This window comes from Parasteatoda tepidariorum, chromosome 7 (genome assembly GCF_982258835.1).
Source record: "Parasteatoda tepidariorum strain Cologne lab strain chromosome 7, Ptep-v5.0, whole genome shotgun sequence".
Classification (NCBI taxonomy): domain Eukaryota; kingdom Metazoa; phylum Arthropoda; class Arachnida; order Araneae; family Theridiidae; genus Parasteatoda; species Parasteatoda tepidariorum.
The window spans coordinates 76,867,988-76,880,801 of record NC_141761.1 but is presented as its reverse complement, the minus strand read 5'-3'; the positions used below and the strand labels follow the sequence as shown (position 1 = coordinate 76,880,801).

General features: G+C 26.6%; 1 protein-coding gene across 8 annotated transcripts in view; it reads left to right on the top strand.

The window, feature by feature from the left end:
- Nucleotides 1-12,814, top strand: part of tup (LIM1_Isl and LIM2_Isl domain-containing protein tup) — a 128,362-nt gene that overhangs the window by 48,086 nt on the left and 67,462 nt on the right. For 4 of the 8 annotated variants that reach the window (XM_071183275.2, XM_016065903.4, XM_016065901.4 and 1 more), the window contains exons 4-5: nt 4,301-4,348; nt 8,882-9,174. In XM_071183275.2, the coding sequence (XP_071039376.1) occupies nt 4,301-4,348; nt 8,882-9,174 (341 nt within the window). The remainder of the gene's footprint in view (nt 1-4,300; nt 4,349-8,881; nt 9,175-12,814) is intronic. The other 4 variants (XM_071183277.2, XM_071183276.2, XM_071183274.2 and 1 more) reach the window with 1 other exon arrangement.

Genomic DNA, 12,814 nt, shown 5'->3' with positions numbered 1-12,814 from the left:
TTTTTATTTCTCAATGTGACCGATTAGTATTACCTACTAGTTATTATTTACTTCAGCAACTGAAGCACACTTTCCTATCACATATTTTTTTTTTAAAATGTGTAAAAAAAAATTCAATTCATTGCTCTAATCTTGTTAGAGATTTTAGTGATTAGCTTACTAAAAAATATCTAATCATTACCTCATTCCTAAATTATTTATGACATTTGTTGTAATAGTTAGTAGACATTTGTTGTAATTTTTTAATATTTTAAACTTTTAGAATATTTTAATTACTTTATTATGATTAATTTCATTAAATACAAAGCGTCAAAAATCAGTATAACCTTGTTTTATCAGCTTTGTTGAAAGAATATAATTCAATGTAGATAAATTAAAGAAGAATTTTTGCAATACATTAAACTAAATCTAAATATCAGAGAACGGCATCGCCTTTTCTTTTAGTCTATTGTCTTTCTGTCTGTTTAGCTCTCTGTCCTTTTTTCGCTTCATCAATTCAAATACACTTTCCAATCAAATTTTTTTTTATTTATAAAAAAAAAAAAAATTCATTGCTCTAATCATATTAGAGATTTTAGTGATTAGCTTTCTAAAAATATTTAACAATGATCTCACTTTTAAATTATTTATAACATTTGCTGCTATATTTTTGTTGTAATATTTTACGCTTTTAAATGTTTTTTATTAACTTTATTTTATAAACTTTGTTGAAAGAATATAATTTAATATAGATAAATTAAAGAAGAATTTTCGCTCTATAATTGAAACATCAGCGAAGAGATCTAGAGAGAGAAACATCGCTAAGCCATGCACTCCATGCATTGTCCGTTGGGATCTTTTTATCATCAAATTAAAACTAAGGTTATTAAAATTGATTCTACTTAAAATTAGTTCAATGCTTTCCAATAAATCAAATTAAATAACGATTTCCAAATGTACTGATTTGCTTTAGTTGTCTTTTTAGTGTAGTGAAACGGTCTATTACAAATTAGTATTATAATTAAAATATGTCAATATTTCTTCTCCAATAAGGCTTAGATTGAAATTCATTTCATTTTAGCTTCATACATCTTTAGCTTGATATATGTTGATATATAGCTAGATATATTTTTCTGCGTTGTAATAAATGACTATTCAATAAGTCATCAAACTCTTTCACACTGGCTTGTTCACTTCATGGCTTGTTACATGGCTTGTGCGTTTAGTGTGGCGTGAGAGGACAAAAAAAAACTTTTTAAAAAAATATTTTTATGAGAAACTAAACAACTTTGCAATTCCAGTTATAAAATAGAATTCAGGTAATCATTTAAATTATAGTTAAAAAAATACATTATGAGTAAAAAATTGTATTAATTTTTTTTTCATTTTTTGGTGAACTTACGCACTAGCCCCCGCTCTTCTATTATAATTACAAAAACTTAGAAAATCTTTCTTACAGGCAACGATATATATAGGGGAGAGTCGGGTAGCCCCGCTCACTTAAGGAGTATTGCTTATATTTCTGTATAATAATGAGTAATAATCAATATTTTTGTATATTTCCATTGTTTTATCATCTAATAAAATAATGCAAAAAGAATAAACCAAAAAAAGAATAGTTTAACTTAAAAAAATAGAAATTAAAAAAAACATGTTTTTCAGCTCTTTTCAAAATGTGTCGGGTAGCCCGCCCAGTTACAAAAATTATGTTTTTTGACTGCTTTTTCAGGTGTAAATGAAAATGACCAATCTATTGACAATAGGTAAACCTCATTTATCATTTTTATCACAAAATTATTTTATTTATTACATATTTATATACTTTTAGTGAATTCGATCATTTAATAACAATCATTTAATAACAACAATATTTGTTGTTAAAAATGCATATAACACTCAAATTTGAAGCAATAAAATAATAATCTTTGCAACCATACATTTATCGACGAAATAAAATTGGTCGTTGATACCCAACATTCATGTGAGCGGGGCTACCCGAAATCAAATTTTTTTGTAAATTTGTAATTACTCGAACAATTTTTCACATATAGACTTCTTTCCTTGTGCAAATTAAACTTAAGACTACATACTTTAATGCTGTATGTATAGAAAAAATTATTTTTTAGTATTAAAATGAAGTTTAATCGAAACATTCAACCAATTTTTCTTAATTTCATGACTACTGTATTCAACATATTTTCAAAACTATTGTTTACCATATTAACAGATGCATAAATACTTGAAACTTGGAAAATAATATTCTTTTAATATAACAATTAATGTCCGATGGCCCATTGACTTGAAAAAATATTCTATACATATGAAATTGACAGTGGGCGGGGGTACCCGACTCTCCTCTATATATATATATATATATATATATATATATATATATATATATATATATATATATATATATATATATATATATATATATATATATATATATATATATATAAAGAGAGAAAAGGAGATACATAAACAATGAATAGAATAACATTGTTTTAGATTTAAAAAGAAAATTTCAAATCTATATTTAAAAAAGCAAATAAACATAATAAAATACCTATGAAAAGATATCAGTGGAAACGAACGATTTAAATAAGCAGGATAAAAGGGAAATCGGAAAGGTTGCCTCGTTGAAATGCATTTGATGTAAGAATGCTTGACAGGATGATTTTCATCCTCTTTTATCTTCTTCTTCTCTTAACTGCTCTCTTTCTAAATTTATCATTCAGAGAACTCAAGTATCCCTTCTTCATCTCATCATTTCCTGAAAGGAAAATAATGACCATCGAACTTGCTCGAGATATAGATTCTTTAGGTATATATAGAGAGCGCTTTGCACTTAAAGATTCTACAATGTTAAAAATGATGCTTTTATTTCTTTTTTAAGAAAAAGAAAAAAAAGATCTTAAGTGGGGTAGCCTGCTTTACTTTGAAAGAGATCTCAGGTGTTTAGGAATCAATCGCACAAGTGAACGGTTAAATTTTTTTTTCACCAAAAAGGATTTGTATATGAAGCCTAGTTTTTTTCCTCTTGTTCTAAGCACTACTGTATAACCATTAAAAAAATAATAAAAATAAAAAAAATTAGAACGAATAAAAAAAAAATAAAAGCGTTAATGGTAAAGATATTCAAAATTGCATTTGAAATATGTAGTATGATCTAAAAGCTTTATGAAGAATGTGATATGCACGCTTAAGAGAAGTACTTTCGTCTTCATATTGCTTAAAGGGAAAAAAATGCTTGCAAAAAGTATAAGGAAAAGTTTTCTGAATTTTAAAATGAAAATTTCGGATGTCTAACTTTTTCAAGACATTTCGTTGGCAATTTTATGGGACTGAAAAAAAACCCAACTTAGATATAAAAAAATAATGGCATTTTGTCACATTTCATTTTAAGAATGTGTTTTAATTTGTGCAATTTATTGTTAAATTTATAATAACTGAATATTTAAGCACATTTCTACCTAAAGCAACGCTTTTTTAACGTTAATCATTTTTGATACTCACCGAAAAACTTGTAATTAATACTACGAAACAGCAGTAACATTTTAGTTTTCAATGCAAAAAAGATTAGAGTTTGAAACCATTTTTTTTAAAGAAGAAATCATTGAATTTGTTTCAAATATTTACTGATGAAAGTAATCAAATTATTTTTTTAGTTACAATAATTTATTACGAAAACTTTTGATTATTCTGTGCTTTAAAATAATGTAATTGTATTTAAAGATAGTTTATTCTTTTATTTTAAATAATAATATTTTTTACAGCTACTGTTAATTTTTAAAGTCACAGAAATAAGAATTAATAACTGAAATTTTTGGTAATAATTAAAAGTCTTTACTTTGAATTTTGCTAGATAATATAATTAATAATAATTTTGTGATGGTTTTCTGATTAATTATTTTTAACTGTTGCATAAATGTAAGAATCATATCTTTTTAAAAATTAATTTTATGGGAAAAAATTTGTTATATTATTTCACTAATATATATAATGTTTCATTCATGAATGTTTGTTAGCAAATAAAAACATATTATCCACTTCATAAAATATTTCTTTTTAAATGTGAATTTTGCAATATAATAAATTTAATAAAACATTTTCTTAATTCCTTAATTGTTGAAAAAAAAGCATCGGCTAAATTAAAGGATATAAAAATTAAGTTCTTTTCTGATATTGGACCCTAATATAAACACTCACATAAAGAAATAAATACAAAACTTTTATGTATTCTGGTGATTTTTCTGCTCTGTATCTCTTACATTTTTCAAATTAATTTTCTAAAACTATTATTTTTTTATTTTATGGATAGATTGCGCAAGGATCAAAACAGTCTGTAACAAAAAGAAAAAACTTTCAGGTGATTAAAAATTTTCTTATTTTTCTCGGTTTCAGCACCTCTCAATAGTTACAAAACTTTAGACATTAAGCTAAATATAACGAACAAAAATTTAAAAAAAGGAAAGAAGGAAAGAAAAACGCAATGAAAATGTATTGGTTTAAAATAGAATTTGATTTTAAGTACTTTATATTTTGTTCATTTAGAAAAGTTGCATAGTTTCACTAAAGAATTTCTGAAATGCTATTGAATAATTAATGAAACTAAATTTATATGTTTGTACATTTATGTGTAGTTATAAACGTTTTAAAAAATGCATGTGTAGTTTTGAAGTCTTTAATGTTGTCGGACCACACAAAAGTATACCAGAAAAAAAATCGGATATAAATTTTTAACTATATATAAAGTGAATATCTAGATAAAATTGAATAGAGTTGTTAAATTTTAAAAGAAATATAAAATTTTTAAAAAATGGTGTTTCTGGTTAATATAACTGAAAATATGATGTACCAATATTAAAACTTTTTGGTTAATTCTGAATAAAAGCATCCTTTCCTTTAGTTGCCTTTAACATTTCTTGTAATTAAAATTCTTATAAATTTTTAAAATAGAGCGCTTTGATAAAAATTAACGAGATTTTCGGGGTTCCCATAGGGCCAGAAACGTGGTAAATTTTACTATATTATATGTAATAATTATTTTGTATATATGTAATAATGATTATACTGATATAACACTGAATTTTAAAATTAGTTTCCACATAAAGCAGTCCCTTTTTGCAGTAATTTATAAATTGAAATATTATTATCATTCTCTAAATTTATTAAATATATGATAGATTTTTGTTATATCAATTAAAATTTATATATACTATTTTAATATTAGTTTAAATTGACTTATGGAAATGAACTATAATTTCTTTGTTTAGCATTTATTATTTGTATATGATTTAAAAATGAATTATCTTTCACTTATTGATTATACAATAATGTAATCCATAATAGTAATCTATTACAATAAAAAATGCCAGATTAAAATTTTTTTTAAATGTTTTCATAAATTAAAATTTTAACAATATTTAAATATCTTGCTGATGTATGAATAATCTTTGAACACCAATTTTACTCATATTACTTGAAAGTAGCTAACATTTCAATATTTATCTGAAAATTTGACTTCATACAAAATAATTTAACTTTATATAATTTAAATATTGTGAAGGCATGTAAATATTTCAAAATAATCTTAATATTTTTTTGCAAAAAATTTATTTATTTCACTAATTTTAGCATTTACTGTAATGTTAACATTTTTGATTCATAATTGAAAAATTTCGAGATTAGTGTAGATTTTCTCAGAATGAATTCGAATGTTGATTGAAAACAAAAGAGCATATTAAATAAATAATCTAAAAAACTTAAGCTGTAAGATATAATTCGATTAAAAACTTCATTCGCTTCAAAAAATATTCAAATTGGAAATAACAGTCAACGTAAGGGCTCAAAGTTCAAACGCTTAAAAATAGGCACCCATTTTCAAGACTTGCCAGACTTGAATTAGAAGAAACAAAAAGTATTTGAAATATAAAACGTAAAGTTGCCAACGAAAAATGTAAGAAAATGGCGAGAAACAAAACTGGAAATGCTACAGTAGCCGAGAAAGAAAAAGATGATGGTGGTAAAAATGATAAAAAAAATTGTAAAAGATGATATTTGAAATGCTATTTTTTTTCTTCCTCATTTATGTCCGGCAAATCTTGAAGATGCGCGCCTATTTTGAGAGCTCGAATCAGGTTGACTGTTATTTCCAATTTGTATATTTTTAAAGCGAATGAAGGTTTTAATCAAGTAGAACAACATATTAATTTAATTCAAAAATTGTGATTATTACAAATTTGTTCATTTGATTTATTGTGTTTCATTTTTTATTAAAACTCCTAATACAGAGTATCAATTTTTTTAACATAATAAGTTACTTTAATTGTATAAAATCCCTGCTTTCCATGGAAAACTTGCCGATTTAGGCAAATTTTGAAATATTCGAATTATCATACACTTTGCCTAAATAAATGTAATGCCTAGGCATTCTATAGAATGATAAATTCCTCTTATACATTGGAGGAATTATGAGAATTATCACATTCTTTGCCTAGTCATTGTATAAAATACTTGTAGGATGTCTTTTGAATGCCTACACTGGAAAAAATTCCGAATCATATAAAGGTAAAAAGGAATGGTACACTGAGTGTAGCATACATAAAATCCATTTTATCAGAAAATCTATTTTTACCAGAAAATTTCATACCGCAATTTGTGGTACAGAAGATTTTTTATCCCGTGAAGTTTTACGTTAAAAATGGAATTTAAGATCGAAACTTCGTACGTAATTAGAACAAGAAATTTTTACAGAACAGGCAATATCAGTGCACGATTATAGAAGTTAAGTGCTTAAAAATAGTCCCGTGTTTCCCAAATGTTAAAATCATTACCAATGGACAAAAAATACGCTTTTCTCTAGCCTAATATAGCTAAAAAGGTTTTTTTCTGAATAAAGTTTCTAATTCAGAATGCAATCTCTTCAACAACTGAATGTAGTTTTAGGTATTTATCATAAAGCATTTAAAATGTATGACAATCAGAAAAAATGGCCACATTAAAGCGAAACTCTCCCATGCCCCTTATCAATAGACAATTCCTCCCCCTTTCTCCCCTTAATGATAATATCTATCTTTGTACTATATTATAAGAAATATATTTAGTTTTGTGGTCAAAAGATCAGTAGTTTACTTGTTTTATTTTATAATGTAGTACTTTTCAAAAAAAATTTTGTTTTATGAAATAGTAATTTTAAAAATAATGTTTTCATTAGTACTTTTAAAACAATGGTACAAAATTTTACTATGTACTTTTCAGTAAAAATAAATTTGAATTCATAAATATTAACTTCTTGAAAAATTCGAATAATTTAAGCATCTATCTTTACACATTTGGTTTCAAATAATTATTTTAATTTAAGATTATAGCAAACACACTGTAAAAAATTACGGTATAATTTGTAGTACCTTATATACTGGAACTCTGATTGTAGCATCCGTGAAACCCATTTTGCTTCGAAATCCATTTTTACCGTAAAATTTTATGCCGTAATTTGCGCAACAATACTTTAATTATTTATAATACAGTGATTCAGTAATTTTACCATAAATATTACTGTAAAAATTACAGTATATCAGATTTTTTTCCTTAAAATTTACGGTAAAAATGGATTTTACCATAAAAATTACTGGCCCTCAAGATGCCAATACTTTTTACAGTAATTTTATCAAGAACTTTTCCAAGTTTTGATCGTATCAGAAGAAATTTAAAGTCTGCTTCTTTTTAAAAGTTTTTTAACGTGAATTTCATTTTTAGTTGGCAGTACAATTACCATTTTCGTACTTAACATCGATTTAAGTTTAGTAAGTAAGTAACGTAAGTAATTTAAGTAAGTAATTTTAACAAAATTATTCGCAATAGTTGCTTGAACAAAGGTATATATTTTTATAATATCATTTGCGCAAATTATCGTTATATATGAATTTGTAGTATGAAAATTAAATTCTTAGATATCTACCTTCAAAGATTTGGTATCATATATTCAATAATAAAGAGTATACAATATTGATTGTATTGATCAGCAACTGAAAAATGTTGAGGTAATTTTAAATTAGCGTACAGAATATTCAACTTAATCACTAAATATTTTTTAAACGTGAATCTCCTTTTTCGTTTGCAGTGAAATTGCCATTTTCGTTCTTTACATCGATTTGAGTAAGTAATTTTAACAAACCTATTCACAATAGTGATATGAGTAATCATATAATTTTTTATCATTTCGTTTGGGTACATTTTCATTATGTGTAAGTTTGTGTTCATGGAGGTTATCTACATAGCAAATCAAATAATTTAAAATATCTGACTTTAAAGATTTGAACATGTTAAAAAAGTATTTTTTTTTTTTCATTTGAGGCAATTTTAAATTAGCGTGCAGAACATTCAACTTGATCATAAAACTTTTTTTAAACGTGAATCTCATTTTTCGTTTGCAGTGCAATTACCATTTTCGTTCTTTTCATCGATTTGGGTCAGCCGAACTTTTCTTTTAACGAGATTTGACTCAGTTCTTTTTTTTTTTTTTTCAACAAACAGAAAAACGTTCGATTGATGCCTTCCTAGTGTTTACATACAGATTAAATTGACTACTCAAGCAAATCGAACCGGTTTGCCATTCCTCAACGATGTGGTCCACTTTACTGATGTATTTTCGATCTGAAGAATACACTTTCAGTTTTTTTTTCTTTAAACCTTTTCCCTCATGAGAAAATATATTCCAAACAGAGCTCTCAGCAGGCCACGCAGGTAATAAGGAACTTTTGAAGATCTTCCATGTTTGCTTTAGTTATCGTCTGCTTTTGGTGTTGTACTTATGAGTGTTTGTTTTTGCTGGCCTTTGTTCTTTGTTTCCAGTACCGGGATTGTTCGATGTTCTCTTACTCTTTGTGTTCTTGTCCCACAGCGAATGCAGAATCGATGCAGTCTAATAGGAATCGGGACTCAGTGCGGCCGCAGGTGCACAAGCAGAGCTCGGACCACAAGCCAACACGGGTTCGGACCGTCCTCAATGAAAAGCAGCTGCATACGTTGCGCACTTGCTATGCTGCCAACCCCCGACCAGACGCCCTCATGAAGGAACAGTTGGTGGAAATGACAGGACTAAGTCCGCGTGTGATCAGGGTGTGGTTTCAGAACAAGCGGTGCAAAGATAAAAAGAAAACCATCATGATGAAGCAGTTACAGCAACAAGAGAAAGTAAGTCAAAATCTTTCATCTCTAAACCTTTTATCAATTTTTTAATTCATTTTATTGTTTTATCTCTTTCTACTCATTTTAAAAAGTAATCTATATTTAATTAATTCAGAGTTCTCCCTAGGAACAAAAAAAGGGCAGTGTGCTGTCTCTCAGGAAGGGGCACATACTTAAGCCTGTAAAAATGTATGAAAATGTATTATATTACGTAATAACTGAATTTGATCCTCAAAAATTTTTAAATTACCCTCATATACTATTTGAAAATCGTGTGTATTTGGAAAAATAATTCTCTCTCATTATCAAAATACGAAAAATAATTTGTAGCTTATAAAAATAATTAAAGCCATGTTAAAAGGCAATCTCTGTGCATAAACTTTTATCAAAAAGCTGAACTGAAAAAAATGATTACTTGAAAAAAGAACTTGAAAGCTTTTTTTATAATTTGAACTGAGAATTATAAGAAAAAAAAATTCAAAGGTGGATTATTTTTTATTTTTTTTAGAAGAAGGGTATTTATTTAAAAAATAAATTTTAAAATCCTTACAAAATATATTATTCCCTTCCCCTTGAAGAAAGAGATAGTTATAAAAATTTAATGAGTTGAGAATTATTCTAACAAAGTAAATATTTGTAATAGTAATCAAAATTATACCTATAAACACATAATTTTATCAACGAAAAATTATTATTTAAATAGTGAAATAATTTTTTTCAAAATGGAATATGAATAAAAAGGCTGTGTTTTTAAAAGATGGCAGCTTATTTTTAAAAAGAGGGCTTTTTTATATGGATTAAAGGGCGAGCAGGGCGAGTCGCCTTTCTAAAAATGCTTAGGGAGAATACTGAATAATTACTGTGAAACATTTATAAATTTCTGTTAGCTCAAACATGTGAGAAAATGAATTTAGCTTAACATAATGTCATTTTCTTCCTCAATCGCATTAGTCAGCATAGTCACAGAGTGATTTAAATCGAGTTAGACAAAATAGAAATATTTAGATTTTATGGGTCGAAGTAGAACCAGAACATATGAGCAAATGATTGATTTTCAATCGTATGAATTTTGCTACTAAATTTTTTTTTTTTACATTATTTAAATAAAAAAAATATTCCGATTAGAAAAATTCCAATTCAAGCAATAAAATTGAAATATTCATTATATATATAGTTGCATTTCTGCATAAATAAGTTTCAAATGGTTTCAAATATTAGAAGCTTGATGATTATATTCACAAAACAAAATACAAGTTTTTTTTTTAAATATGAATTTAAAGATTTAAATTAATTTTTCGAATGTCTGAATTTATAAATATTAAGCACACATAACATTTAATGTTCTATTTGGATTTTGCGTCATTTTTAATCCATCCTATTAAACTTTAAAATGATGCTGTGCTAATATTTTTTACAAAAATTGAATTTTCGAACTCTATATTTTCAGATTATAAAATTTAAATGACAAATTGGTAGCTTATTGCTTATTTTCTTAGAAGTATTTTTCAGTAGAAAGTTTCGTAAAATTCTAGTATTCATTTTTTTTTATTTATTATTATTATTATTTTTTTACGGTATACAATGTTCAGAGCAATGTAAAAAAGAGTCTGGCAAAGTAAGGCAACTAGTATTTAAGTGTCCCTAATTCAATTCGGCAATAATAGTTATAAGAATAATAAAATTAAAAATCTGATTCCTTAGGACTTATCTGATTTCATAATTTGTTGCCATAATTAAATTTTTTTCTTTTTTTGGGGGATGTGGGGTCTTGTTTTTCTAATTTTAATTCATAATTATTACTGTGTGATTCTTTAAATGTATGCCACAGTTTTTTTTTGTTTTCTTCCTGATTCTCAAATAGTTTAGTTGAAATAGTCACTTCTAATTTAATGATGGTTTTTACAAAAGCCTTGCAACAATTTTATTTTGACGCAATTTTTATAACCGTTGCTGATCAGCTGACTCAAATTTGGATTTACGACTACTAATGTTCAACTCCGTAGCCTTTTAATTTTGAACCCAATCTAGATGACAAAGGAACTTCTGTATCAAGTATTGGTAGAAATTTGCCTCCATAGAGCACTTTTTTTGATGGAAATTACCCGCATTTGCGTTATATGGAGATGATAAGCACCAAAACCTCCCATGATTAACCGTCAGGCTAATCATGGCAGGCTAATCAATGGTTTAAATATTTAAAACATTTTTTTAAATATTTAAACCATATTCTCCTACTATGGTTCCATATGAAATCTCTGCTTTATTACAATAATAGGAAGTTTTTTTTTTTTTTTTTTTTTTTTTTTTTTTAAAGATGAAACAGACTATGAACCGAAACTCTAACCCATGATCCGACTACCACTGAGGTTGCTTTGCGTCCGTCATGTATATAATTTTGAATATTATTCACAGCCATCTTTTTTACCAATGTGCGAAATGTTTCTAACCAGTATTAAAAAGTTGAAAAATGTTATGCACAGCTTTTACTATTGTCAAAGTGTGGGAACAGTTTAATTTTAAGAATTTACTGTTTAAATTATTTAATAAATTTAAATAATGTCTTTCAAAATAATTCTTAAATGATAATTTATCTTCAAATGTTTTAAGAAATCAATTTCTGTTTATAATAAATTTATGGTATAACTTATATATAATTTAAAAGAAATATAAATAAATTATTAATATATTTAGCTATGAATTTCCCACTCTATTTCGTAACTACTCAGGACATTTTAAGTTTTTAAATTATTTAGCTGACCACTAATTTATTATTGAAAATAAATTTTTTCTTTTCTATTATTCTTTTTCCATTTAATAGTGTTATAAAAATATTTCTCCGTCTCTCAAATACATACATAAGGGTATGACTTAGAGTTTTTCAATTAATAAATTATTTTTTATGTAAATTTATTCTATAATTAATTGATTTAAAATATGCTTCCAAACTACTAGAAACTTCCTCATTTATTTCAAGAATTTAATTCTTTACCTTTGACAAGTTAGTTGATCCGACTTCGATTTTTAATTGCTGAGCGTAAAAAAAAAAGTTTTTAGAAAAAAATGAGAGTTTGTTCTTTTCCCGCCCTTTTCGCAAAAAAGTATCCAAAAGATAATAGTACCACGTGACCCAGATGTTTGGTAAACCAGGCACGTGGCATTGGAAATCTCCCCGCGTCTGGAATTCTTTAAAAGCAGCCACAAAGTCATCTGCTGGGAAAAGAAAATTTAGTTTTCCACCACCCCCAAATACTCAAGGGACAAAAATAGAGTCCCGCCCATAAATGATTTTTTTTTCTTTCTTTTGTTTCACCCACACCCCTTTCCTTGATCGTCTCATCTTATATCTTTATGGCCAATGGATATAAAGGTATATACCCCGTAAGTCAGTAGCAGGTCTGGACAAATTTCATCGTCGCTAATCTACTTTGCCGAACCTTGCCATAAGCTCATCCACTGGGATTCAAGAGCGTTAATCATCGCCAAGCCATGGTATTTTACGGATATAAGAGGTTGGGAGATTTTTTCCCACATAGGTTTAGGCAAACTTGAAGTATAATTGAAATCTGGGGCTATGTAGGCATTGGGTACTGTGTGTCCAAAAGGAATCTGCTCAAGAAATTTAAACAAGCCTTTATTCGCATTCTTT